The sequence below is a fragment of the Polychytrium aggregatum genome, assembly GCF_025602895.1.
Source record: "Polychytrium aggregatum strain JEL109 chromosome Unknown BJ171scaffold_17, whole genome shotgun sequence".
Taxonomy (NCBI): domain Eukaryota; kingdom Fungi; phylum Chytridiomycota; class Chytridiomycetes; order Polychytriales; genus Polychytrium; species Polychytrium aggregatum.
Genome location: NW_026516219.1, coordinates 579,261 through 606,993, shown reverse-complemented (window position 1 = coordinate 606,993; position 27,733 = coordinate 579,261). Strand labels below are relative to the sequence as shown.

General features: G+C 56.7%; 5 protein-coding genes across 5 annotated transcripts; 1 reads left to right on the top strand and 4 right to left on the bottom strand.

The window, feature by feature from the left end:
* Positions 1-63: 63 nt before the first annotated feature.
* BJ171DRAFT_474743 (uncharacterized protein) lies at positions 64-1,333 on the bottom strand (the record flags this gene model as incomplete). The annotated part of the gene is made up of 5 exons (XM_053108758.1): positions 64-203; positions 293-568; positions 637-865; positions 902-982; positions 1,058-1,333. 5 exons carry the CDS (start codon positions 1,331-1,333, stop codon positions 64-66), a joined length of 1,002 nt encoding a protein of 333 aa, XP_052967000.1.
* A 593-nt stretch (positions 1,334-1,926) lies between these two features.
* BJ171DRAFT_504084 (uncharacterized protein) lies at positions 1,927-6,878 on the bottom strand. The gene is made up of 14 exons (XM_053110928.1): positions 6,342-6,878; positions 5,851-6,100; positions 5,580-5,709; positions 5,384-5,485; positions 5,161-5,256; positions 4,951-5,029; positions 4,709-4,816; positions 4,395-4,481; positions 4,167-4,318; positions 3,693-3,994; positions 3,226-3,564; positions 2,882-3,077; positions 2,653-2,735; positions 1,927-2,508 (listed from the first exon to the last, which is right to left on the bottom strand). Exons 1-14 carry the CDS (start codon positions 6,389-6,391, stop codon positions 2,200-2,202), a joined length of 2,283 nt encoding a protein of 760 aa, XP_052966999.1. The 5' UTR covers positions 6,392-6,878; the 3' UTR covers positions 1,927-2,199.
* Positions 6,879-14,995: 8,117 nt separating this feature from the next.
* BJ171DRAFT_459074 (uncharacterized protein) lies at positions 14,996-15,788 on the top strand. Its single transcript, XM_053108397.1, has 3 exons — positions 14,996-15,081; positions 15,170-15,233; positions 15,349-15,788. Exons 1-3 carry the CDS (start codon positions 15,024-15,026, stop codon positions 15,638-15,640), a joined length of 414 nt encoding a protein of 137 aa, XP_052966998.1. The 5' UTR covers positions 14,996-15,023; the 3' UTR covers positions 15,641-15,788.
* Positions 15,789-16,364: 576 nt separating this feature from the next.
* BJ171DRAFT_598927 (uncharacterized protein) lies at positions 16,365-18,706 on the bottom strand. Its single transcript, XM_053114880.1, has 7 exons — positions 18,373-18,706; positions 18,001-18,172; positions 17,703-17,849; positions 17,494-17,603; positions 17,118-17,281; positions 16,850-16,988; positions 16,365-16,754 (listed from the first exon to the last, which is right to left on the bottom strand). Exons 1-7 carry the CDS (start codon positions 18,585-18,587, stop codon positions 16,583-16,585), a joined length of 1,119 nt encoding a protein of 372 aa, XP_052966997.1. The 5' UTR covers positions 18,588-18,706; the 3' UTR covers positions 16,365-16,582.
* An 897-nt stretch (positions 18,707-19,603) lies between these two features.
* BJ171DRAFT_423795 (P-loop containing nucleoside triphosphate hydrolase protein) lies at positions 19,604-27,565 on the bottom strand (the record flags this gene model as incomplete). Its single annotated transcript, XM_053107621.1, has 17 exons — positions 19,604-20,241; positions 20,409-20,759; positions 20,968-21,103; positions 21,247-21,303; positions 21,423-21,655; positions 21,767-21,916; positions 22,044-22,314; positions 22,395-22,483; positions 22,744-23,152; positions 23,635-23,696; positions 23,800-23,945; positions 24,103-24,366; positions 24,569-24,747; positions 24,984-25,552; positions 25,768-25,933; positions 26,060-26,330; positions 27,159-27,565. 17 exons carry the CDS (start codon positions 27,563-27,565, stop codon positions 19,604-19,606), a joined length of 4,398 nt encoding a protein of 1,465 aa, XP_052966996.1.
* Between the last annotated feature and the right edge of the window lie 168 nt (positions 27,566-27,733).

The window sequence follows — 27,733 nt, the reverse complement described above, 5'->3', positions numbered from 1 at the left end:
TGGTCGCTGATGATGACCAGTGGATGGCCAATATACTTCGACAGCGGCATTCTGCCGCCGCACTCAAACCTTGGGTGATGGTTGAGCAACCAGTGGCAGCACGGTCGAGACTGTCCCTCTACTCGCAGGCTCCGATGTAACTGTGGTGCTTGCACCTCGGCCGCCGGGACTGTCGATCATTGTCAACACTAGCATAAATTGAGCTGGCGCATCGGGTGGTTAGTGTCAACTCTGTCACTCTGGCCCGATAGCTTCTTCGATCGGTTGAGAGTCACGGACGCAAGATACTCACAGAGCGTAAAGAGGCATCCCTTAAGATAGAGATACTTGCGCTGATTCACCAGCTCGGCTATGGCACATCCGGACACTGTCGATTCCAGCAACGTTGCCCAGCAGATGCGCCAGGTCTCTTTGTACAGCACCCGAGCCACAAATCGATTTTCCTCGGTGCCGTGGGCCAAAAGTTCGATTTTGACCCCCATTCTCAGAGTGTACACCATCGCGATTGCCGAGGAAACTTCAATCGAGAACCAGTACATGTACAGTATCACCAGGCTGATGGCGGAGCCTTGAACACTTTCGGTTCCGGAACAGTCTCCTGTGGTAATTCCCGATCCCCCCCCCCAGCGTTAGTACCCATCGCGGTGATCCAGTCCTGCTCCATTGTCAGCGCGGCGGACATCGAAGGCTCATCGCGTGCTTGATACTGACCCGAGAAGCTGTACGTTGTCCAGATAAAGGTCTGATATAGCAAAAATGACAGAATCATCACCGTAATGGTCAACCTGGAAACGAGCTTTGGAGTCATGTGTGGCTGCGAGATGAGCAGGGCTTTCCAGGCAATAAATCCGCAGCGAAAGGCATCCTAAAGGGTTTCGGAGGATCGGGTTAGTCCAGATACCATCAAGTACTCTTCGCCCAGGACAAATGAACCGAATTGTCGAGATGCAACCCCGTCACGATCGAACATCCACAGCGTATCCTGGTCAGAGTGATCCGAACACACCGGCCCCTATTTCTGGAGCTGTCGCCTCAGGAAGTGCAGTTACAGCCATACCTTGCCCGAATATATCATATCTCCCACCCAATTCAGCCATGTGGACTGGCATATTGTCGCTGTTGCCCACATTGGAGTTGCCCAGTTGACCAGCAAGCCAACGCAGTCAAAATAGACCATCAGTGTCACCAGGAATTTGAAGTCATTGAATTTGATTTTGTATCGGTCGAGGATTATGATGATGATCAAAGAACAGAAGCTGGGAAACCCGCCATAGTTCTCGGTTTGGCTGAGGACATTCAGCGTGGCAGCTAGGTTTGGATCGGTGACGTTCATGGCAATGAGCGGTAAGGTGGAAAAAGTCGTGAAACAGAACTAGCAGTAGATTCGTGCTCGTTGGTTTGCCTTGACCTGCGGCTCTGGCTCCTTGGCTCCTTGGCTCCGAACAGCAATGGCACAGATGTCCAAGCAACTCCTCTGACAGCGGTCTGGCTCGGCCAAGGACGTTGGAAAGCAAATGGCAGAGCGTACACGCTGCGCCGGATTTAAATGCGGTCGTTCGCTGGCTCATCGCATCTGGAAGGGCAGCAGCATACATATTTCGCGCAGAAGTTCATCGCAGACACAAGTTTGGTCGTAATGCTCAGCGATTCCCTCGACAACCGGCCTCATAGCCACGCAAGTGTAACCAATCTACCGATTCACTCCGCACTGTTCGCATGCCGCGAGATGACTTGTACAAGCCGCAGCAGAAGTAGTCCTGAAAGTCAACAACAAAACATATGAATGAAGAATGTCGGATCCGTGAGTCGCCGGCAGGCGGCGGCAAGCCCCGGAATCAGTCGGATTAGTTGGGACTGTAACCGTGGAACAATGGCTGACATGGACAGACACCAATCTGTTCGGAGAGGTGGGTGGGGCTCTTGATAGGCGAAAATATATGTATTCTGTTTGGCCACGCGACCGGCAGCCGAACAATGTCACCGCCTGGGATGAGCCACACGAGCACGATCGAGATGCAACCTGAATCATATGTCTGTATCTCACAGGGAGGAATGCGAGAATCGCTTCCGTGCAGCTGAGGGCATGTTGGGGTACGGTATTGTGGTCACACGCCGTTCGAGCAGTCCTACATGCGACACGAAGCACGGCATATCCCCTGGCAGATCTGTTTGCCTGGGCTGTTTCGACGGATGTGCTTGTCAGGTTTTCCGGGTGGATTGCTCCCTCAAGTAGATGTGGAATTCGCTGAGGCTCCGAACTGCGATTTGGGATTCTCGCGCAATATCCGAAAGCTCGGCATTGTTGGTGACCAAAGCAAAGTGTAGTATATGATCCGAGTCGCTCTCGATTCGCTTGGAGAGTGCCTGGTCTTGGAAATATGCGCAACACTGGAGGATCGACTGTACTTCCTTGGACAACCGGGGCAGCTCGAGGTCCACATCTCTCCAGGGATTGGAGGACTCGTGGCTCTGCTGCAAATGCAGCGAGCTTGTGCGGTACTTGAACCTCTGGTGGCCAACAGACAACATGCGAGTTGAGTTTACCGTGTGCCTTTGTCGCCATTTGCGAAGGGCGTTTTGCCAGTGCAGACGATATGGGCGTGTGGGGCGGCGTATATCTGCAGCGATGCATGTGCCGATTCTGGGGCGTACCTGCTCAAGATATCGGATAGCTTCGCGCGCACGGGCACTGGTGGGCGTCACTCCTTTCTTGGCGCGATCCAGGTAGTCGATGGCTGGTTGCGAGGCGATGAAATCAAATTACAAATTTGTGCCCGTCGTTGAGATGAGTAGAGCAAAGTCAGGGTCAGGAGATGCGTGCAAGATTTTTTGGCAGCGACACAACACGCGAGCGACAAGCACAACGTCTTGGCTGACTCACCCTCAATTGACAGAACGATGATGCAAGACTGCGACATGAGCCATTTCTGCACCGTCTTCAAGTGATACACGAAAACCTCTGCGTCGAGCACGACGACGGGCTTGGAGGCCTTTGCAAGCGCCACCTCCAATACCGAACACTCGAGCTTGAGCCGTTCTGCAGCCATAACCTTCATCAGCTTTTGCAAATCGCGTTTCTGAAACCGACGAACGGGAATCAGCGGTGCCTCAAGCCAAGCCAGTCCAGGCCAAACCAGTCCAAGTCAAGCCAAGAACGGCCAGCATAGGGGGTGTAGGTCTGCGATACCGGGATACCCATCCAGCTGCCTCCGTCCACAGACTCACCTTGGTCGAGTCGTCCATCACAATGAATCTACCCTCGGCCTCGGCATATTTAAAGATGGCATTGCCGTCGTCTTCAGACAGGACCTTGACGACGTTGGCGATTCGGGATACGCGGTTCGCAACACTTTCGGCAAAGCTTCTCAAAGTGCCGCTTCCGGATGGGCAAGCCAGCAGCTTGGCGATCGAAGTCAGATCGAGGTGGTCGTAGAAAGCTCGCAGCGGCGCCAGGCCCAGCAGCTCTTCGTCTTCGGGAAGGGCTTGGGTGCATCCATCCATGTCCACGAAGGCAAGCAGCTGGTTGGTGAGATCTGAGATGGATCGCCCAAAGTCAAAGATATGCTGGGATATGATGATTGAGGATAGCAAGGTCAGGATCGCCGTTGGCGAGGGCTGGCTCCAGACACTGCAATGCCGCGCAATGCAGTGCAATGCAGTGCAGTACAGTTGGCGACAGGGACCCAGCTCACCTTGTTATAGCGCTGTGTCAAAGCAGCGTCACCCAGGGTCTTGGTGTAGTTGAGATACTGGGGGATCAGATGGGGGTTTTGAGCGATCCACATGCAGCCAAGAGCTGCTGGAATCAAAAACTTGAGGACCGGGTCTTCTTCGTCCACAAGCCGAGAGAACCCGTCGATCTGAACCGTATCGTCGGCGCCAAACGATGCCATACGCTCGATAATAAAGCCAAGGGATCGGCTCGTGAGATCGAAGAGAACACCAAGGATCACCGTCTGATAATGGCGTGCCTTTTGCCGGACATTGGACTGGGCTGGAAATGAATGCGTCGAGACAGTTAGTGCCGAGCTTGAGCCATGGATCTCCGACGCTTTGCCGAGCCCATACAATGTGCTCGCAGCATTGGAAGGGAGGGCATTCTGGACGGAATGCCGCCGGGATAAATCAAAGGAAGCTGCCGAGGGGCTGCATTCGTTGTCACGTACTGGTGCCATTGAAGACTTGGTTGAGCTCGTGAACCGAGCAGACAATGATGATGACGCACTGTTGAATAAAGACAGAGGCTGCATCCAGGGCAAGGTCTTGAAGAGCCTCTGCTGCTGTTTCTCCGAAGGCTTCGGCCGCGGCCAGAAGATCGCTGCCCAGAGGAATATTACACCGTGATAAGGAGTCTGGGGAGCTAGCGGAAGTGGGGGACAGATGCGCTGGCTTACCTGAGGCCATGTTGCTGGAAGCCTATCAGACATCGGTGCATGGAAAGAAAGTGCTTTTGGAGGCTGAAAAGCGCTTGTTCTTCACCTCTAATCAGCCATGATCCAGCCGAGGGAGATGGCGATCCAAACAACACCGCAAGGTTGGTGAAATGTTAGTGGTCATAATGCGATTAGCCGAATGGACAGCGCGAATGGGGCTCCACGAGCAGCTTAGCCCATGACACGCATCCGAGGATCTCGATCAGACAGAAGTTGGCGGGAATATGGACAGGCCCGACGACTCCACGGTCAGCGAGGCGAGCGAGAGAACGTACTCCTTCACTGTGGTGGGTCTCCGTCCCAGCATCGTCCGAGGAAAGACAGACTTGTAGTAAGTATTGAGATTTTCCTTGGCGATGCCGTAGGGTGAGTTGTTGGCATTTCTGCGGCACATTTGTGGCAAACGGCAGTTTAGTTCCGTCAGTTCTTTGAACGGGAGGCGCTCGGGAGTGGGAGTAGTGCAACGGTAGCGCAGCCACGAGCATCCAAGAGTCTCGGGGCAGATCAGGATACGCACGCAAGTGAGTAGTAGTAGACGCCTTCGAACTCGGACTGGTTACTCATCGCAATAATGGCGAGCTGGGAAGCAGGTTTGCCTGAGGCGTTCAGGGTTCGAGAGCAGCGGCCGAGGGCGAGCGATTTCAGTAGCGTTAGGACCTCATATTGTGCAGTACGACTGGACAGCGGGAATCGTGGGTGCCCGTTGGAAGCACGAGCATGTACCAACCGTGATGCGGATTGAGCTTCATTGCATGGCGATAGTGTCTCTGCGCAACGCTGCAAAGCTGGCGTGTGTCTGTGCTGAGCATCTCCTCGTATCGGGCTTTTAACGGGGAGGGGCGATGTCAGTATGATGTATCGTGCTTCATATCTTGCAAGCCAGCAATCGGTCCAGAGATACGACAACATGCAACGACTGAGCCAACTGGGCTGGCAAAAATGCTCGATACCTATGTCGCCGAGGTTCATAATGCATCGGTGCACGACCGAAATACGGGCTCGGGCTTCCTTATCGGCCTTGGTCAACTCGCTGCCGGGCTCCAGAAACCTGGCTGTAGTGGGACGCAAGCAACAGCTGAGTCGATCTGCCTTCTGGCCTTGACCCGCTCTTGGCGATGACCCCATGCTGACGAGGCCGCTACTTACCAACGCCAACAGAGGCGCTGTCCTCAAGACCGAGCTCCATGATCAAGATTTTGTAGAACCAGGCTGCTTCTCTGAGGTGCCCAAGGTATGCGCTGCGGACGGATTCTATGTTGTCTGGGCCGAGGTCTCGCTGTCGAGGTCATTCGATTTTGGGGTTAGCGCAAGCTCGTTGAAACAACTGACGCCGCGGGGTCGAGTATCGACAGCCAGTGGCTCAAGGCCCAAACATCCAATGCAAGCATGGGGATTGCAGGACGATCAGCAGCACTACCTTTCGCATCGCATTGCGAAGCACCTCGATCCTCGAGTAGAATCCGAGGTTCCAGATCCTGTCGTTCAGCCCCTTGGATGAAGCTGAGGCTGGATCCGAGGTCACAATATCTTCGTAGATCTCGAGGAGACAGAGCCGTGCCATGCGGATCGGATCGGGCTCGGCTGCGTCGACAACGCCATGTACGATGGACAGGGCGCCATTCTTCTGGTAGTGGTCTTTGAGCTTCTGCTCGTATTCTTTGGATTCCCTGGGTTCGCAGCAGCCAAATGCATGCAGAACGTTGGTGGTCGACGTTGGGAGGAATCGGGACAAGGGGGGAGGAGAAATCCAAGAAATCAATTAGCAGCCGATAACAGAGCAGCAGCCGTCAATCGGCCTGCGGCATCAACCACAGGCCACAAACTCCAGACAGCGGCATATGTTGATGCGCCAGCAGCAGACAGCGACCATCGCCCCGAAGCCGTATCAAGGCTCTCGACTGAACATACTCCCAGAGGCCGTTGAGATGCGCTGAGAGCGATTCTGAGGTCAGCGCCATGAACAGCTATCGATGGCTTGTCAAAGACTCGATCCAGGTTGGGTGTGGTGCGGGTTGAGTGGCAAGCGAGAGTCTGAAGAGCTTGCACAGGGGTCTGTTGACGGATTGAGGACGAAGTCACTGGCGAAACCACTGATGAAACCACAGACAAAGTCACTGACAAAGTCACTGGCGAGCGATCCGCCGCGAAAGAAGCGCTGGAGGCCGCCTGGCGGGAGGCAGAGCAGGTGGGGCGACCGAACGACGATGGCTAAGCTCGGTCGAGGGCGAAGGAGCCGGGTCCGGATATTGATGTGTGTACAAAAGATACGGGGATGGTCAGCAGCATCACTCCGCGCTCGTTGGATAGCCGGTGATGCTCGGAGACGGGATCGGGGGAGGCGGACAGTGCAGCAGGAGCAGCGCCCGGGCGGTGAGATTCGAGAGTGCGAGGCTGGGCAAATGCAGGGCGGACGGCAGCCGGCGATTGCTGGAACGGACAGCGAGGGCAAAATCGATGCAGGAAACGGCGCGACCCCCGACAAACGACCTGCATCTGGCACACTCTCCGCTGCGCCATCGGGCGGTATCGCTCCTGTCGCTTCGGACCCATCGGATGTCCATTGGATGTCCATTGAATGTCCATCGGATGTCCATTGAACGTTCATCGGATGTCCATCGGATGTCGCTTTACAGCGTATCCACTAAAAAACGGGACACCCAGGGTTTTGACCATCGCGCGCTGGCCATGACCATTCGCCACACAACCACTCTCCAGAGGAAAGTATCACTCTCACTCTGCCACACTGCCATCCAGCGAGCAGGTCTCTCACACAAGAGGGCAACACACCTCTACAAGTCCAAGCGACTGGATGAGCGAGTGGCACAGTTCAGGGACCAGGTCCGCTCCATCGACCCACGACGATTCGTTTTTGTCGATGAGACAGGGATCAGGAGATCCATTTTCCCTCTCTACGGATACTCACCGAAGGGTGCTCCGCTTCGCCAGCGCAATCACATGAAACACAAGTCTGTCTCGGCTGCATTTGCCATCAACCACTCTAGTGTGCTGCATCGCATGTACATCCCCACATCATTCAAGACACACTCGATGGTCGAGTTCTTTGAGCGAGCGGCCTTCCCAGACGACTCTGTGATTGTGATGGACAATGTCAGCATGCACAAGACAAGGACTGTCCTGGACTGCATCGAGCGCCGAGGATGGTCAGTGATCTTCACCCCACCTGCCTCGCCCGACTTCAATCCCATCGAGAACTTCTTTGGGGTTGAGTCCCCACCGATTTGGGGTTGAGTTCCTCCAATCAAGCCGCCATTTTCGCGTTCACATCCCTGGCTTGAACCTCTCGGCGATTTTTGAACAGGGTCACTTCCCCAACCAACCCGCAAAGACGGGCTCCTGCTCTCGGGTATAAATGCCACACCTTCGTCCTGCTACTTTCTTCCCTCATCCTCGCCTTGATCTGATCATCGCGCCATTGTACGATAAAAAAGTCTCTGCTCTGACCAGTACCACTGGCAGACATCCAGCATTCTCTGCCCCCATGCCTCCGAAGCGCAAGGGTACCGGTGATGGCCAGCCTCGGCCACCCAGGCCCAAGAAAGCCAAGTCACAGTCGGAGCCTGTCTCTGGTTCGTATTCTGATCCCACGCATGCTTGGTCGTCTGTTGCTCCGTTGCTCACCACCACTGCTTCTGCAGATCCAATGGATGTCGATCCCACCGAGCCTGGTTCATCTACTTCCTCGAGTACTGGCAAGCGATGTCCCAAGTGCGATGGCACCGATCACGAACGTTGCAACACCAACAGGTGTCCCAAATACCGGCCCCTCAAGAGTTCTGTCGTCCCACTCGTGGATGGAAGGTCATCCGCCCCTCAGTTCAGCTGCTTCAAGCAGACGATGGATGGCTGTTGTCTCAATCCCGCTCTCCGCGACAAGATCCAGGCCACCGTCGAGGCCATGACCCAGATCCAGTTCGAGGCATCCAGGCTGCTCAACCTGCACATCCTCCGGTGCATCGAGCAGGATCTTCCCGTCCCCGTCATCTCCAGGGCCACCCCTGCATTCATCCGCCAATGCTTCAAGATCGTCCAGGACGGTGCCCTCTCCTCGACCGGGGACAACGAGAAATACAACGAGCATCTGGTCGCTTCCTTTCGCGACTACCAGACCACTCGGCACGCAGACCTGCCTCCGGCCCCTCGTCTGCCTGATGGTGCTCACAGTCAGCTTCTCACCCTGGCTGTCAACGCCTATGCCACCAACTGCACCACCCACCTCGACCTGGCATACTGGCGACTTCTTCGCCGCTTCTGCGCTGCTGTCTTCCCAGCCAACAAGCATAAGCACGAAGCCATCGAGGCCTGTCTCGAGCTCTTCGAGAAACCAGGGCAGACTCCACCCAAGGCCGATCTCGAGTTCCTCTATCCAGACTTTGGCCACGTCCTGGACGAGTTTCGGTACAGCAACGACCAGGACCGCTTCCGGGCCCTCCATCGCCTCTCACACCATGTGGGAATCCTCGCCCGAGACAAGATGGTCGACAATGTCCACAAGTGGATCGACTGTGACATGCCCGCCCTCCGAGTCACCGAGTTGCAGCGCCAGGCCAAGCTGGACAAGCTTACTGCCCAAGGCATTCTCTCCGACGACAAGAGGTTCACCACGGCCAAGTCTGAGCTCGGCACCACCAAGGCCAAGATCAACAAGCTGGCCGCCAGGATCAACTGGGCTCTCAAGCAGCTCGCCGTCGACACTCCTCCGGCCGTGTGCACGATGGTCCCTCTCTGTACTGCAAGGGCCAAGTATGTCAAGATCGACACGGTCACTCTTTGGCAACTCCTGGGTCCAAAGAAGCGCCTTGTACTCACCCGGGACAAGCTCAAGGAAGAAGGTGAGGACGGTGTCAACAACCAGGATCGTCTCTGGCGCAGTTGCTTCAAGCTGCGTAGTTCCCTCTTCCGTGACCGGGATATCAATCACAAGCTGTTCAACTACGAGATCAGCACCGATGGCATTGGATGCACCATCGGCCTCGTCAAGTTTGTGCCTCGAACCGATCGCACCGAGACCTCCGAGCCTCCTCCGACTGCCGAGCAGCGCATCCAGGCCCACATCGGCAGCTCAGACCCCAACCGTACCACTTAGATTGGCATCGATCCTGGAGTCGGCTCCATCTTCACGGCGGTCATCCAAGCACCGGGCCACCAAGACGAGGTGGTCTCATTCTCCAATGGCCACTACCAGCACATGTGTGGCCATACGTCCAACACCAAGTGGCACAATATCATGAAGTATCGACTCAGCATCGAGACCTGGATGTCGACCACCCCCTCGCCCAAGGTGTCGTCCTCGGAGGCTTTCAAGGTCCATCTCACCCATGTCCTGCGACCGGAGCTGCGAGTGCAGCTCGACTTCCACCTTGGCAAGAAGGCCCGTCACCATCGCTTCACGGGCCACAAGAGGCGCCAAGTGGCCGTCGACAAGATGTGCAAGGCCGTCCTGAAGCACGCCCCGATACGGACCGATGTGGTGATCGCCTTTGGCAATGCGTCATGGCGGCAAGGCAAGGGCTATGCATCCAGCCCTCGGAGGCAGCGGTTTGCTCAGTACTTTGAGCAATTCGAGCACCACCGACGCCGTCCCAATCACCATCATGGAAGCGTCAAGGTAGTCTCGACGAACGAGTTCAACACCTCGCAAGTGTGCTCCAAGTGCCTGGAGCCAGTTCGGTTGGAAGGACTCGATGCGCCCAGTATTGCGAATTCCCACTTTGTCAGGAGCTGCAAGAATCCCAGCTGCCGGACAGTGTGGAATCGCGACGTCAATGCGGCGCGCAACATGATCACAGTATGCAGGTCGATTGTGGAGATCGGAGAGCGACCGGCGGTCTTCACTCGGAGGCTGCCAAAGTGATCTGTTTTATTTCTTGTGGCTTTGCTAGACGCGAGCACAGCACATACTACTGTTCATGGAAACGGCTATCTTGTCCCGTTTTTTTCTGAATAAAGTGTAGGTCTGTCGGGCTCGGCGATGGCCAACCAGGCGGGCGGGCGGCATCCGCTTGGATCAAGGGCGGGTCGAGCCGCCTATTTCCGCAGCCGACAAATCCGGGGTGGTGCTGTTGCCCACCATCACACCAGGCAGTCCATTCCCGAGTCTGCAGATATCCCAGGGGCCTCACAGTGCTCTTGGCATCTTTGGGCATTCCGGTGACCAAGCCAGGTGTTTGTTCTCTCAACCTCGCGGGCGAGGCACGACACAACTCTCTGCCCAGTATCTGCACACCCCGGCGCGGCTCTTGAGCAGGGTCGGCAAGCCTTTCTGCTACTCTCGACTGGACGGCCCTTGCATCGCGATGCTCAACCGGCGGCCGTCGCAGACAGGGGTCAATGCGGCCTCGCAGTCCAGCACGTCTCTGGCGGCTGCCCAACACGCAGCTCCCATTCACCACCCAACCTCGAGTTACTCGTCCAAAGTCGCGTCGTCTCGGTCGTCGTCGCAAGAGTCGCTCTCGGGGCTGCTCAATTCGCACGACGATGGCTCAGGAGCGGAGGAGTCTCCACTGAACATGAACAAAGGCAACAGCGCCTCGCCCTCCAGCTCCGTTTACGGCGACTCGATGCTCAAGGAGCTCATACACGGAGCCTATTCGTAAGCACGGCCGTGGCTGTGGTGTGGGAAAGTGGAGCCAGGGTGCCAAATGCTGCCTCATTCCCGCTATGCCAACGAGACCTGACCGGCTGTAGCGGCTTATCCCCGCGAGCAGACAAAAATACAGGGACCATCAAAAGCGACTGCTCAAGGAGGCTGTGGATCTGCAAAAGATTGCGCATCGAAACGCACGAATCTTTGCCAAGGAGACCGAGAAGCGGCGAAAGTACGCAGTTATCGCAGAGGCAGCCGAAGCGCGGGAGAGGGGGGTCATTCTCTGTTGGATTTGCATCCAGCGGATCAACTTTCCGATTGTCCAAGCATACTTGTCGGACTGACTCTATCACACATGCATCTGACCGTGACAGAGCCGCTATCGAGCAGAAGCGCCGGGAGAAGGAAGAAGAGGTCAAGCTGCACTCGAGCTCAAAGAGCAAGAAAACACATTCGCCGTTCTACCGAGAGATACCCAACCAGTTCCTCGTCCAGCCTCAAGCCAAGCCAAAGCCGCCGTCATCCCATCATGCGCAGCGAAAGAGGCCGGGGCCACATCCCGAGTCAGGTGGATCTCAGAGAACTCTGGTGCAGAAAAACGAGAGCGTTTACAAACGGCCCGACACGGCTTCGAGCCGGGTCGCATGGAGCTCTTCTACCAAAGCCTCGGCTGGCAGGTCATTTGATTCTTCGGACGATGACGACGAAGCAGACGAAGATATGTGGAATTGGAAGAGAACAGCTTCGGCTCGATCTGAGTCTCGGGCGAGTTACAAAACCAGCACCAGCGCGGGATCAGGTAGGTCATCCAGTCACAAGCGAGTAGAGAGCGGAAACGCTTGCGATAGACCCAACACCTTGGTCAAACGGGCTACTGACAACTGACTATCGCATTGCCATTGCCATTGCCATTGCCATTGCCATTGCCATTGCTATTGCCATTGCTATTGCTATTGCTATTGCTATTGCTATTGCCATTCAAGCAAGGAGCCAGGCTTCATTTTTGGGGCTGCACAAAGGCCGCATGGTCCGCATCATGGATGCACAGGCAGTCGAAATCTTTCCCGAAGGCAGTGATTCGCGGCAGCGATCAGAGTAATACCGCTCCTCAAACTCTGCTTCTGGCTCGATGTTTGCTCTGCTTCTAACCACACTCTCTGTTCTGTTTATAATTTCGTTTATATGCTCTCGCTATTCCTCTCGTCCATTATACGATCCATGTTCAGTTCGCAGTCAGAGTCGCGGTCTCCATCGACAGCGCCGTCCAACATCTCCACAAGACCCGCCAGCGGTCGACCCATGTCAGCAAAGCCCGCTTCAGCCCTTTCGGCCGGGTCTTCGTCGACGCTCGGGCGATCGTCGATGGCGCTGCCGCAAAAGCAGGATCCCAACATCATCGATCTCACTCCTGAAAAGTACGAAGAGTTTGGCGAGAACGATCCGTATCCAAAGCGAGTACTTCACCAGCCCTACCTGAAACCTGGCACAGATTCTTGGTTTGCTGGAGGACTCATTCGCGGCGGATCGGCGTCGCCCAGGAGCTTCACGGCGAGCCACAACAATGTCAGACAGAGTGCCAGATCCATGGTCAAGGAGCTGGAACAGGAGGATCTTGCCAAGGCACTGATGAAAGCTGCAGAGGCCGAACGATTCATGCCCGTGAATCTGGAAAAGAGTATCGAATACGTGATGCCGCGTCGAGGGTCGTCGCCCAACTCCAGCGAACCCGATATCCAGGTCGACGACATCAACATGAATGATGCAGATGTTCAAGAGCCCGCCGGTCGCCCGCCCGACGGACTCAAGCCCTCAGTGCTCAGCAAGAGTGTCCGCAATCTCTCGAGCAAATCCAGCGAAGGGCTGATGTCGATGCGCTACAACTCTGTTCGCGACATGAGCCAGCTGAAGCCATCCGTCCTGATGAACCGGATGGCAGTATCATCCGAGCGGCTGATTCCGTCGAAAGTCTCGACCGTTAATTTGTCGGGCGCCACTCGAATGGCCGCAGCAACGACATCGGACTCAAACCGGTCCCTGACGGACTCGCTCGGATCGAATCCAGGTACCACCGACCAGACCAAGAACCCGACCGCATCAGAGCGCCGCCCCACAGGGAGCAGTGATTTGGAGCGCAGCCCTGACTCGGCACGACCAAGTCAATGCTGGGAAAATGAAAGGAGGGCCTCGGTGCTGGAATCTGGCGATACAATTGAAAGGCATGAGCCCGTGGATCCCCTACCACTCAAGGCACCGGCGCCGCAGCCAACACTGGCCAGTGACGCCGAGCCTGTCTCGGAAGTGACGGGAATGGCTCGGGCGGCATCCGCTCCGGCACAGAAGAGTAACTCGAACGCTCTGCTCAAGCTGCCAGCCATCGAACAGGAAACGGCGGGTCTGCTCACATCGCGAGCCCCGCGGTGTAAGAGCGCCCCGGTTGCACGACGCAAGTCCCAGATCCCGGTGTTGCCAACCATCTCCCGACCCGCGATGACATCGGAATATCAAGGCCCCAGATCCTGGAAGCTCGGCGAAGTGCGGAAAGGTAGGCGAATGAGCACTCCTTCTCGGTAATGCACACAGCGATGGTTCTCCGGGCACCGAAGGCGAGTTGTATCTGGAACCTCGAAAGCGACAAAGCTGACTGGCCATTCTCACAACAAACGTCATAACAGACCAGCGGGCACTTGAAATCCAAGTTTATTCGGGATCCTCCATGGTACGGAGAGGCAGATCGCCAGTGGGGACAATCAGCATGTACTCAAAGTACGACCCCATGATGTCGAGCATCGAGTTTGAGGCAGCCGACACAGGCCCGCCTGGCAAAGGACACTCGCCTCAAGCCCCGCGAGGATACGGTCCCAGGCGCGAGGTGTATATCGACAGGATGGCGGCGGCAGTGGGCCCGACGCTGCAGGAAATGAAGCTCATCCAATCCATCGAGTCCCTGAACAAGATACTGTCTGCGAAGATGAACAGAATACCGCTGAAGCTCGAAGGGGCGAGCTAGGGCTGCTCGAGGCTGGTGTTGTGTCTTTGGCATGGTGGTGCCACCCTCACCCCATCTCGTGGCTGGTGCAGTACTCTCAATAACAGCTGTGTGCTGCCCGAGAAACTTTGAATGCTGCCGTTGCGCCTTGCCCAGATGGTGGGCGATGTGGTTGTCAGGGCAATGTGGTTGTACCTGAGCGACACTCTCATCCTGGGTCGGTGGTGTTACAGGCAATCCAATAAAAAACGGGACACCCGGGTTTTGACCATTGATCGAATATTTTGTTACCCAATGTTATCGCGAGCTGGCCATGACCATTCGCCACACATCCGACTTTCGCACCGCCGCATTGCGATGCTACGACCTCATCCATAGCCTGCGTAAGGTTGCCTCCATATTCAGTGTGTCCAAGAGTATCATCCATCGCTGGCACTCCGAGACCAGTATGCAGGTCGATTGTGGAGATCGGAGAGCGACCGGCGGTCTTCACTCGGAGGCTGCCAAAGTGATCTGTTTTATTTCTTGTGGCTTTGCTAGACGCGAGCACAGCACATACTACTGTTCATGGAAACGGCTATATTGTCCCGTTTTTTTCTGAATAAAGTGTAGACTGTATTCAGGGGGAAATGGGACACCATCCATATGGTCAGCGTAGTATGCGATGGCATGCATCTAACTATGCCATGAGAAATATAACAGATCACTTTGGCAGTCTCCGAGTGAACACCACCGATCGCTCTCAAAACGGGGGTGTCCCATTTCATTTTGGAAACGCTGCATGGTGCCTCGCTGTGGTCCCAATCCAGAATGGCCGAACATTCGCGGCCAAAACCAGGACGGCGTCGAGGGCGCCGCCGCCACAACGCCCAAGCGCGGCCGCGGTCTTTGGCTGAGCGGCGCCTCCGCTGAGTCACCGGAGCATATATCAGGCCGCACCATCGCACCCCGCATCGCTCGCAGCATCGCTCTCTGCATCCCTCGTATCGATATCGGCATCATGAGCAGCTTCGAATGGCGACACTGGGCCCGTCTCCAGTCCTACTCCTCTGGATTCAGTGAGTCCTCGGCCGCACGCATGTCCCCTGTCGCTCCGTGGCCCTCAGTCCCCCGTGCCGACTTCGTGCTGACTTTCTCTTGCTCCAGTGATTCTGACAGGCGGCATCATCTCGCTTTGGTATCCCAATCTGATTGTCGCCATCGTGAACATGTAAGCCTTCACCGCACACGCCGATCGAACGACGCAAGCGACAGAGCCGGTTCGGTGCTCCGTTGTCGCCACGCCGGTGTGGCATCGCAAGCTGACGTTGCTCCACGAAATGCAGCTGCCTGGGGCTTATTATCATGGCCTGGGAGCACCCCATTCCGCCCTTCAACAAGCTCGGCTTTGTCAGCTCCAACTACTACCTCCGGGCCGTCTTCTATGCCGGCGTGGTCGCAGCAAGCATGTTCCAGGCGCCGACCATGACTGGCGGATTCTGTCTGGTCTGTGCCGTCTTCACCTATCTGCGGGCAGCGATCAACGGTGAAAAGGTGGGTGGATCTATTGACTTGCTCGAAGCTTCCGACACAAGCGACAGCTCAGAGTCGGCCGTCTGTCAAACTTGCAGCCTTTGAAAAGGCAGTGCAGCTGTGCATAGGCGTTCCTCCTCAGCGGTATTCTACTCAGCCAGACCTGCTCGCTAACCCAACCCACTCCGCATGCTTGATTTAGTGGGAGGCACCAAAGCCCAAAGGCGGCCGGAACGCCAAGGGTAACGGATCCAAGCCTGCTCGCCAGTAACAGCCGTAGCACGTCGTTGGCCACTCGCCTCTCGTCAGCTAGCTCCAGCTGGAGTTGTTGGGGCCGTCTCAATCGTCGACGAGCCAAGCATATTCAGCTTTGACCTCCACGGCCCATCGATGGATGCAAAATGCCATCGACGTCGTTGCTCACTCAAACCACTCAAATCACTCAAATCATCTTTGGCACCAACTGTAATATTTCAACTGGCAAGATATGGACGTCGCACCTCTTCGAAGCGAGGCAATCCCGAGGCCACTCAACCCGACTCTGTATTTTATCGTGAGCTCTGCTGGCTCATATTCACTCACTGCCGCCCCTGGTCGTGTTGCTTCGGCCTGTGGAGAGCCCACGCCCTCGTTGGGTGAACTCGTTCGTGAACACGCTTGGTTGATCTCTGCTTGCAAACCACGATCGCTCGCCCCAGACGACTCTGCCGTGGCTCCACCACAGGCAGCGTCTTCGTTGCTGTCATTGATGAATCGTGTCTCGGATCTGGTGACGACGAGTGCCGTCCATTGCGGGCTGCGGATCAACGTGCAGCATCGCATCGCAGACCGGCGCCACGGGATCCGATGATGGGACAAATGCGAGCTGTGGCAGATTTGATGCATCTGTATTCAGACACCAGAAGCTGGCCACTGTTGATTTGTGCAGGCTACGACACATGGTCCGTCCACTTGTACGCACAGTCGTCGCAATCTATCGATCGATCTCGTCGCCGTCGCACAGCTTGAGAGGCCCAGTCGAGTTTGCCGTCCGGATGCACCTGCAGATCACGACTCGACCTTCATGACATATCCGACGCCTTCCAGAGCGTAATAGCAGTAGTAATTGTTGAAAGGCAGCTCCTTCTTGGATACAACCTTCAGGATCTCTTGCGCCAAGAGCCCACCGACGATCGCGCAAACGGGCATGACTTCCAAGGCAGCCATCCGAGCCCATGTCCTGAACACAAGAGGCATCATGAGCAACTTGACCCGAGATGACTCCGCCACCCTCGGCCACGCAATCCATTAGGCGGGGAATGGCAGAAGCCTTACCGCACATAGTCGTCCGTGAGAAACGAGGAGGGAATCTGGTGCTCCGAGACATAGGCATCTCGCAAGACCCGCATCTCTTTGACGTCTGCATCCGTTTCCTGGGGCAGACGCCCGAACTTGGACTGGAACTTGAGCAGCACTGGGGTGTGCAACGTGGTTGAAGAAACACAGCGGTTACGGACTGGTTAGATCAGTTGCCCGGGCAATGGAACCCCGCTCCCAATTCGACCGCCCACAGAAGTGCGCATCGACTCGAAGCAATACGTACGGTTCCATCCAAAGTACACAGCCGAGGTTCGCTTCAGCTCCTTCTTGGACAGGGCGCCCCACTTCTTTTGCAAGGAGTGCTCCAGGCTCTGATAGGCCTCTGTGTGTTCGCTCCGGGTGACCTTGGCAATCTCGTCCGACTTGGTCGTGATGGACTTGGTTTCGCTGGCATGGGAAGAAATCGGGTCGAGGTTAGAATTGGCATTGCCGAGGTCGGCGGTGGAGGCGTCCCCCCAGAAGCCTGAATCCTCCCAACAGAATTGTCTGACAACGTCGCAAACCGAGCAGAGGCTCGCCGCCAGCGGCTACTGATGTCAGCCCAGCCTTGCATCGACCCGCATTCGCGAACAAGTGCGCGGCGATGCGATGAAACTTACACGGCATATTGATGCTCCTTCAGATCCGTAAAGAAGTATCCGAACATTCCCGAAACGCCGCCGGCCCAGAAGCTGATGTTCTTGTCCCGACAGATCTTATCGAGTCGCAGCTGCAATATCGGCAATCGATGGGTGGCACGAATGAGCCAGCAATTGCGAAAGGAGGGTGTTCACGAGCAAGGCGTATCCGAGTCCGACCCGACCCTTACCATAAGACCCAGGTCCGGAATCGATGTGCAGATGACTCCAAACTGCTCAAAGAAGCTGTCGGCTTGCTCGCTGGCCACGACTTCGAGGACCTCTAGTTCAACTCGGGGATTCAGGTCCCTCAGGCGGGCGAGTACGGCTTGGCCTTTCTGTAAATCCGCCGCAGGAACAGAGAAAAAGAGGGTCGTAAGCACCGAGTTTGGAGCAACCATTCCACTCTTGTGTACAAAGCAAGAACCCTTTCGGATCATGGATGCAGAGCCAGTCCAGGTCTTGATTGCCGAGCAGCGGACAGCCTACATTGCGGCCCAGATCTGACTCGGACAGGAAGAACAGAGAGCCCAGGTCTCTGTCCGTGGCCACTTTGTCCTCGACGATGGTGATCGATCCAAGTCCAGCGAGCGTGAGGTTCTTGCAGATCTCAAGCGTCAGGCCGCACATGCCCAGAACCAGGGCTTTGGTGTTGCGCATCCTGGTTGGGGCAGAGTATTGGTTATGGGGTGGACGGCCGAGCCAGGCGAGCGACGAAGAAAAGGGACACTATGTTAGCCGCAAGCTGCATTCAGTACGGCTGTCTTGCCCAAGGTCGCCAGAAATCTGGCTGTTTCTTGGCTCGCAGCCGCCATGAGCAGAGCAAGCAGAAGGGGGGGGAGCTGGGAAACGCATCCTTGCCTCTGCTGGGCCTCGATACCCCAGAGGCGGATCTGTCGATCATAGAGCTTGGCTTCGTCCACCGAGATTTCCTCCTTGACTCTTTTGGCCGGGGTTTGGGGAGACAAGCTCTCGGCCGTCGAAGCCCGCTTGCGACCCAGCGGCGTCGCTGTTGCTGTCGAGTCGTTGGTATCTCTGCGCTTTTGAGGCGTGCGGCTGCCCTTCTTGGCGGTCATGGCGGCGGTTGCGGTCGAGAGTCGGTCCGTGGTCAGTTGGCCTGGTCTGATCGGTTGGTCTGATCGGTTGGTCTGATCTGCACCGAGCCTCTGGAGGGTTGGCGCTGGGCCGAGGCAAACCGAAGAAGCAGACGCGAGTCACATTTCCGGCTGGAGGCGCATTTGCGCTCGTGCGGCTCATGATTACTGCGCTTCCAATGAAATGAGACTTTCACACGCAGATGGCTTGTGGATCGGTTGATGCGGATCGATCTGGCTGAACAGCTTTGATTGGCACCCGAACTAGGGATATTGCTCTTTGCCCTCCTCATTCCAGGTATGTCTTCTTGCTCCGACCTGCACTGGCTACATCTGCAGCGACTCGCTGGCTCCGTCGTGTCCACTCAGTGCATCTCCCTCGCACAGGGCAATGACTTGACCCACTTGGCCGGGTGTGATATGATCCGACTACGCCGTGCTTGTCCGAATGAGACAATGTGTCCCATTGTTACTTCAACACGGTGTACTGGCACTGCGCTCTGTTCACTCGCTCAAGCCATCTGCACGCTCGGATATCTCGTTCGGGAGGACAAGCCCGGCGATTTGTCTCGGAGGGATCCACGTCTATCATACAACAAGCTTCTACAATCGATGAGAAGGATCAAACACAGAGCTGGAAGGGGAAGGGAAGCAGTAGGAGACGCTATGAGGGCAGCATCCAGCCCGACGCTGTCCAGAAAACTACACAATGCGCTCAAACACAGAGGCCAAGCAGCCAAGGGAATCGACAAAAAGCTGAGCAAGCGAGCTAGGAACCTGGAGGAAGGAGCGGCGGAGAGCAAAACGAGAAGAGATCAAACAACAAAGGAAGCAAGAACAGGGAAGAAAAAGGACAGAGGAATGGAAGGGTTTGACGACGAGGCCAAGGAGGCAACATCGCATTCATACCACAAAGGACAATGGCCGTGCGCAAGTCGCTGGTTCGCTGTGACGGTGACAATGGGACTGGCACTTGGCTCGGGCGGGAAACAGAGTCTTCATCCGCGGCCGCTCTGTCGCTGCTGGGCCGCAATGGTAGCAGCAAGCTCGCGCAGGCTGCCGTCGCTTCGGTTGCGGGCTGACTCGGACAGCCGCTTGGGTATCGCCGAGGCTGGTGCTGCGGACGCCATGTCCTGGCCCTCAAACAGCAATTCCAAGCTCTTGGGCATGGCCGATTTTTTCGGCACACTCAGGTCAGAGCTGGACTGGGACGACGACGACGATGCAACAGATGGCCGTGCATCCAAGTCGCGGAGCGACGAGTCCGACAGCTGCTGGCCCAGCAGGGACGGTGAAGTCGTATCGCTCGCACGACGAGCGTTCGTCTGCACCTTGCTGGTCCGTCGGCTCGCCGACCTGTCATCGGCGTGGGCACGGGCATGTTCCTTCAGCTGGATCACGTCGATGTCGCCCTTTTGCGATACCATGCGGGAGAACTTGCCGCGTGGGTTGTTGAGGAGGTTGATCGGGGTATCGAACTCCACGATTCGGCCGGCATCCATAACCATGATGCGGTCGGATCGGATAACGTTGTGGAACCGGCTGGCGAGCACAATGACCGTCGCATTGGCAAAGTTTTGCTTGATGGTTTCCTCGACGAGGGAGGTGGACTCGGCATCAATTGCATTCGTGGGCTCTGTTGGGGCCAGATGCAGCAATGTCGTGCGTAAGTCTGCTGCGACCCGTGCGAGAAACCACGGGCAGCCCGCGTCCTCGACCCGAGTGCATGATGGCTGGAGCTGCAACCGTATGCCCATGCTCGGAGATGCCGGAAGGCGAGGCCGCAGCACGGTATCCACCTACCGTCAAGAACGACAACGCGGGTGTCCAGCAGAATGGCACGCGCGATACAGAAGAGCTGGCGCTCGGAGACACTGAATGTCTTTCCATTTTCTGCAATCGGGGTATCCAGGCGCTCGGGCATTTCTTGGATCTTGGCACCCAGGTGCACACTCTTCAAGGCGTTCCAGATTGCCTCATCCGTCCGAGAGCCGAACGGATCCAGGTTTGACCGAATGGTGCCAGTCAGGAGGATGGGTTCCTGGGGAATGACGGCGATGCGGCTGCGGAGATCGGCAATTCCGATCGTGGAGATGTTGATGCCATCGATGATAATGTCGCCCTCAGACGCCTCGGCGATGCGCAGGAGAGCAACTAGAAGGGTTGGTCGAGTCGCAAAGAGGGTTGGGCGTTATAATCTAACAGCCGCAATGAGCCGGCGGCTGAACCCGATGCCGATATTCCGTCGCATAAGACGTGGATATGCTGTCGCCGCGCAAGGTGCAAGTGCTCTCATAACAGATTCCGCAATCGCCTTGGGGGGGGGTCAAGGATCGTTCGCCAACTGAGACTGCTCGCTTACCAAGAATGGTCGTCTTTCCGGAGCCGGAGCGGCCAACGATGCTGATTTTCTCGCCAGGCGACAGCCTGAACGAGACATTCTTGAGCACCACGACACCGTACCGGTTATATCGCAGCACCACATTTTTGAACTCGATCTGGATCCACAAGGTTGGGGAACCGAGGGATGATGCAGGTCAGCACTCACAGTCTCCCCGTTGGATCAAGGGTATTTCAGTGAAGCGATGACGAACGCTCTGTGCAGCAAGTCGCTCATCGGGGAGCAAGATCAGGCACATACAGCTCCTTCCTTGGGCCAGCTCGAGGGCGGGCGGTTCGAGGTGATGATCCGCGGGGGCTAAGCGAACAAGTGCGATAGTGCGGGAGGTGTGTCGTGCAAAACAGTTTGCGATGTTAGCCCATAAGCCTGCCTGGTACTGTTCCGTCAGGGCGTTGTGTACATAGCAACGGCCATACCGAGTGCGGAATCTGTTCCTGGAACTTGACAACGGACTCCACGCTCGAGATGCTGGAGTGCACGTCGCTCATGGTCCGCGTGAGCCAGTGCACAAATAGCAGGAGCTGAAGGGCATTCGAAAGCGCCAGGCCGGCCTTGGACGATGGTGTCTCGTAGATGACCAGGAACAACACCGTGACGTAGATGAAGAGGGCGCAGATGATATCGATGTAGAAGGACATCATCGATTTCACTGTGGTATTGTGCACGACATGCCAGTCGTAGCATGGGGGGAGGGTCAGTTGGATTGCGTGCTGCCTATCAATCATGTGAGCGATGGGCACGCAAAACAGCCAGAGCCTACCAAGCATAAGCGAGTAGAGTGCCTTGTGGTCTGCATCGATCAACGTTAGGTTGAACGAGTCGAAGCGATCCCGGGCATTGTAGAGCCGGATGCTGAACAATCCCTCGAGCGTTGCCGACAGATGCGAAAACATAGGTGCCTTGTTGGAAGCTGTGGAGAGAAGAGGTGCCAGGGGCCGGATCAGCGGCTCAGTCTCTCAGAGGTGCTGCGACATACGCCCTGAGCGTAGTCGAGACGGCAACGAGCACGGCAGGAAGAATGGCCAAGCAAAACTGACCTTCCAGATTCTTGAACTTGGTCTCGGCCTCTTGGCAGTACATGTACACTGCCAGGCCGAGGATGAAGTAGAGCGGGAGCGTGGCCCAGAACCACGGGACAACAATCGACACCAAGATGACGGTGCCGATGGGGATGGGCGCAAACGACAGAATCTGCAGCAGCGACTCGGGCAAGATCTCATCGACGACGTAGAGGTGGCGGGCAAAGTGCGACAGGATCTGACCAAGAGGAGTGATGTCGAAGAAAGACATGGGAGCCTGCAGTACCGCCTTTCCAACAGAACCAAGTCGCCCGGGTTAGTAACAGCGGTGCCCGGACCTGCAGCTGAAAGACAGCGGATGTAACTTACTCGAAGCGTCCGGTCGTGCAGCGAGATGCTCTTTTCCATCACGGCCCAGGAGAACCACATGCCGCGGAACAGACCGCCAAAGGCAACGGCTGCAGTAAACACGGCATAGATACCGAGGTAGATGTCCGCGCTGTGGCCCTGTTGGATCTCGTCGACACCGATGCCGATCCACGCATCTGAACAAAGTTGGTCGTGTCAGTATTTGGCGATAACTGCAAAGGCAGCCGGACACAAGTAGGGTCGGGGGGGGGTGACAAACGCAGTTGCACACAAGCTGACACCACCAGCACCCAGCACCCAGCACCCAGCACCCAGCACAGGCACAATAGCCACTCGGCAGGATACGAACCGCTTGCGAACCGGATGGCGTGAACAGCAAAGAACAGCAGCACCAGTGCCACGCCGAGGAGCGTGCCGGAGCCCTCCTCCAGGTAAAGCGCATATGATCCGAGCGGATGGTCGCTGCGAAGGAACTTTCGCCGCGCAATGCCGACCTCCATCAGCGTGTTGGTGCGGAAGTCCAGGTTGAGGACCGAGTGGACGGTCAGCTGGTTGGCGTCGACGGTGCGGGTGACCACGTCCTGGTTGACAAAGTTGACGGGTGGACGGTTCGTGGAGCCCTTGAGGATCGACAGGTTGTCTCGCTCGATCATCATGGTGATGGTGGCTTCGTCGATCTGCGCGCTCTGGATCGACTGGCTGTTGAGGGTTTGGATGGCCTGGATGGTGGCCTGGTTGGCTTCCAGGTTATCTTGGGCCTCGCTGCCCTGGGCCTCGAGATCCTGGGTGATAGGCTCGGCCGTGGCCAGAGGTGAGGAGACATGAGCCACTGCCGAGCCGCGCAGCCGGCTGTTTCCGGCCCGCGGGAACCCGAACCGGCGCGCCTGGAAGGGAGACACTGCCGATTCGTTCGGGTTGATCGAGACCTCCAGATGGGCAAGAGGGCCCTTGGACGAGCTGCGGGACTCGCTGTCCGACACCGGCTCTGGCGGATACGGGGAGACCGGGGAGCCCATCCTCGTGAGGTTATTGAGTTCGATGTTGAGAGGGTCCAGGCGAATCTCGTTCACTGGTGGAAGCCGATGTTATCAGAAGATTGTAACAGGTGGGGCGGGGCAGCGTGTGGTCCCTCAGCGTGCAGTTAAGGTCGCGGGATGTATCCGACAAAAGCAGCGGTGGCAAATTACCCACCCTTTTCGAGAACGCCGTGCGGATCATCTTCGATCGAGTCGGGCTCGACAACCCAGGACGAAAAGTTGACCTTCTTGGCTTTGAGCTCAGCAAAGGAGCCCTGGATGACAACTGAGGAGAGGACACAGGTCCGCGTGAGACAAAGTCAGGCAACGATGGCGACTGCAGGGCTGCTGTTGAGCACCATCCACAACGGCACAGGGCACGAGCGCACCTCGACCGCTCTTCAGGACCAGGATGGTGTCGCAGTCCGGCAAAAACTGCTTCTGCTGAGTGACCATGATCATGGCCTTGGTCTTGAGCAGATTGTTTTTGATCAGTTCCTTGAAGATCCGCTTGGCCATGCTCTGGTCAAAGTCACTAGTGGCAGCAGGCGGAGCGAAATCGACGTGGACGGAGGTCAGCGCGGGTCGACGCACGTCGAGGCCGGGACAGGTGCGCGGACGCGAATGAGTGAAAAGCCGGACAGATACTCCAGTCCGAGTGCGGTGGATGAGCAACGGTGGGAGATTGGCACCTGAGGCAGTCTTCAAGGAAAATGATGTCGGGATCGTGATAAACACAGCGGGCCAGAGAGATGCGCTGCTTCTGGCTGTTCGAGAGGTTCAACTCGGTCGTCAGAGACGTGTCGCCGTTTGAGAGGGCCAGCAGATCGTCCGTCAGGCCACAGAGTCGAATGACATCAACGTATTTCTGCTCGTCCAGATCATGTCCAAAGAGGATGTTGTCGCGGATGCTGGCATTGATGATCCACGGCTCCTGCGGGACATAGCCACATGTACTATCACACGGAGAGCACACCGACGGGCAGAGGCGATTGAGCAAACAGCTGATGTTAGCGAGTAGGGCTACACCGCTGTCGACGCCCGTGTGCCGCGCTGAGTCTCGACAAACTGCATTTCCAGCACCACGTATCCACAGCAAGGGTGGGGTTGAGAGTCGAGCTGAGAAAGCGACAGGCTTGCCGACTGCATGGCACATACCCATAAGTTTCAAAGACGCCATCGGTGAGCTTGATCTGCCGCATCAGTGCCGCCAGTAGGGACTTTCCAGAAGCGAGATCGCCAACGACGGCTATGATTTGACCCCGACGCAGCTCCAGCGTAAGCTCGGAGATGTGAGGATGGTCCAGATCGCCGTCCCAGATGAAAGAGGCGTTGATCTAGTAATGCGACACAGACGGGAGCCCAAGGAGTGAGCCAGCCGATGCGTTTCGAGGTGCCCTCCAAGCACGCCTGGACTGAAACATGGAGCGTCACTGATCCCACGATTCTACGATCCAGTGATGCCATGATCCAGCGATGCCATGACCCAACGCTCATAGGTTCCTGTGTGCTCCCCAATTGGCCCATTGTGCAGCGCTAGACGTCTTACCGCCGAAACGGCGAGGGAGCCAACTTCGTCCGGAATATCGCGATGGACATGAGCTTGTTCCAGGGCAGCCACGTCGATTTCAGGCAGGCTCAGAAAGTCCTCGAGTCGCTTGACGGCAATCTTGGCTGCCGAGAGTGTCTTGACGGCAGTGGGCAGAAGCAGCAGCGGATAGCGCAAAGTGTTGAACAAGCTGAGGAGAGTGAACACGTTCACGCTATCGAATGTCTTCTTGGCGACATAGTAGTAGATCAGCAGGCCCGTGAGGGTCGACAGGAGTGGCGACGAGAAGACAACGACAAAGCTGGTGACTTTGAGCAGCAGAGCCTTCCTCATCAGCCGAAGCTCTTTCTGCCGAGCCTCGATCATGCGCTTCTCATAGTAGCGTTCCCATGCGTAGAACTTGATGAGCTTGATGGTTGTCAGGACTTCGCTCATGAGATGCACACGCTGCGTCATCTGGACCGTGGATTGATACGAAAAATCGGCCACGCGGGTGGCCAGATAGTACTGAATCGGCAGAAATACAAGAATCACGAGCAGGAAGGACGGGATCCCACTCCATCCAATGTCGTCGTACGCAAGACCCACGATGACTGTGATCCAGGAGGGAGTGCGGAGAGGGGATCAGTTTCGAGCACCCATGGAGGATCATGCGTGCCAATGTTGCACGCTCTCCGGCAACCATGCGGAAGAGGCGACCACGGCCGCAACAACGGAAGACCGAGTGATACGAGGCAGCAGTGTGCTCCTCGGGCAACTCGGGATGCGAACGGAACAGCATCTCGGACCGGCTGTGCCCGACACTCACTGAGCGACTCCAGGATGGCGGACCACAGCGCATTCCAAAAAATCGATGCCTCTGCGATGCGGTTGCATTCGATCGAGATCAGATTGACCACATCTCCGATCCCACCCTTGACATAGCTGAGCTTGAGGGACTTGCGATACACCATGACCATGAGTGCAGCACGAATCTATGGTCGTGACGGGTGAGTGGGTTGGAGGACACAGTCCAGCAGTCACGCAAGAGTAAGTTGGACATGCGTGGTCGCCAGAAGCATATGCCGACCAATCAAAGTCACACACAAACAATTGCCTACCTTCACGCCGATGCTGGTGCAGTGGATCGTAAGCTGGTGGAAGCACACGGCCGAAAGCGATGCACTCAGGAGCAAGCCGAGGGCGAGCAGGTGGCCCTTGAGCGGATCGCGGTCGCTCTTTCCCTGGCCGTCCTGGTTCCAGATGAGGATCCACTTGAGCAGATAGTACGATCCAAGCCACGTGAATATCGCCCATCCAACCTTCCACAGCGAGAGCAAGGCATACTGGCGACCAAAGGCCTTGATCAGGGCCATGACGAGCGAGGGTTTTCTGTGGGATACGAGAGAAACAGGAGTTCAGAGTATGGACGAAGATGTACACGGAGAGAGCGAAAGCGACTGAAAGAGAGTGCGTCCGGGAGCCTCCAGTATACGCCGCGAGGGTGTAGACATATGCGGCTGCTGTGTGGCTACAGCCGACATCCAGGGCCTCGCTTTGCCAGACAGATTTGTATGGGTCGTCGCAGGCGCCGTCGCAGTTGTGCTGGTGTCTCATGCCACTGCTGCCTCATTGATGCGCAATCTCTCCAGAGCGGTCGAGCTGGCCGGTCGCATGCAGGTTGAAACACAGCGATGCCCAGTGCAGGCCCCCGAATGATGATGCTAGGTGCTGGTGAATCTGCCAGGTCGAAAATGCCACAGATACAGTGCCGGCAGCGCGGTCGCATCCGAGCCAGATGCACTGTCTGTCGGGGAGTCCGGACATGAAATCGAATACTGCGGGGCCGAAAGCGGTCGGCTTGATAGAGTGTTGTCCACAAACCACCCCGCGACTTGAGGGCACTGCCAATCACAGCGCTCGCAGCCCATGGTACGATATGCAGATCGCGCCGGAGGCTGTCTGCTCTGTTGATCGCGGAATATCACCGACCGACCTCGTCGAGCGAGTATCTGGCCGCCGAGACAGCACCGAGACCACCCGACATCCACAGAAACAAGCCGCCACCAGCAGTTCCGATAGCATATCGGCTCGGCCATACCAGCCACTGCCTTGGCGACGGCAGCGGAGGCTAGGACCGACAAAAATAGCAAGGATGCACCGAGCTATACAGAGTCCGAATCAGCGACAAACATCCAGGAGACTTACGAGCTGGGCGACCGAGGACTCTGGGCTGCTGCAAGCTGGTCTTCCCAGACGGCCTCGAGGGCATCGCCATTGAGGCGAGCCGTCTCTTGCTGCCGAAGGCCGAGGCTCACGTTGCGGATGTCTCTGGCTGCTCGGGCAAGCTGCACGAGTTGGAAAATCCAAAAGAAGAACAGTCGCGAAAATACGTTGGCCGGGGCAAGAATGAACTTCTTCTTCCGCTTCCGCCTGGAGCTTCGCTTGGATCGCGGGGGTTCGCTCTCCTGGCTGCTGTCGGCCGGAAGGCCAGGGTCACGGTCAACGTGCTGAGGATCGAGGGCCTCGGGTACCAGCTCTTGTTGCGAGTTGGAGCTCGAGGCGGCTGATCCGTCGGCCGAGCAAGTCTGGGCTTGGTCGATGAGGGGCTCCTGCGAAGCGCGCATGGAGGAGGACGGAGAAGACGACGACGACGGCGGCGAAGGTGAAGGCTGGGCACTGTGGTTCGGAAGGATTATATCGGAAGAGCTCGACATCTCCTTTATGCTGAGGTGGGGGCGCAGAGTAGTCCTGAGAGCCAATCCGGAACGATCGAAAGCGTACACGGATGTCGA

Excerpts from the sequence above, each read along its gene's own strand:
- BJ171DRAFT_459074 (XM_053108397.1), top strand. The coding sequence starts at position 15,024 with ATGAGCAGCTTCGAATGGCGACACTGGGCCCGTCTCCAGTCCTACTCC. Across the intron at positions 15,082-15,169 it reads GTCCTACTCCTCTGGATTCA|TGATTCTGACAGGCGGCATC; the intron begins GTGAGTCCTCGG and ends CTCTTGCTCCAG. Across the intron at positions 15,234-15,348 it reads ATTGTCGCCATCGTGAACAT|CTGCCTGGGGCTTATTATCA; the intron begins GTAAGCCTTCAC and ends CACGAAATGCAG.
- BJ171DRAFT_598927 (XM_053114880.1), bottom strand. The coding sequence starts at position 18,587 with ATGACCGCCAAGAAGGGCAGCCGCACGCCTCAAAAGCGCAGAGATACC. Across the intron at positions 18,173-18,372 it reads GGTATCGAGGCCCAGCAGAG|GATGCGCAACACCAAAGCCC; the intron begins GCAAGGATGCGT and ends TGCCCCAACCAG. Across the intron at positions 17,604-17,702 it reads TTCCGGACCTGGGTCTTATG|CTGCGACTCGATAAGATCTG; the intron begins GTAAGGGTCGGG and ends CCGATATTGCAG.
- BJ171DRAFT_504084 (XM_053110928.1), bottom strand. The coding sequence starts at position 6,391 with ATGGCGCTGACCTCAGAATCGCTCTCAGCGCATCTCAACGGCCTCTGG. Across the intron at positions 4,482-4,708 it reads AGACCCACCACAGTGAAGGA|AGGTGAAGAACAAGCGCTTT; the intron begins GTACGTTCTCTC and ends ATGGCTGATTAG. Across the intron at positions 3,565-3,692 it reads TGACACAGCGCTATAACAAG|CATATCTTTGACTTTGGGCG; the intron begins GTGAGCTGGGTC and ends ATCATATCCCAG.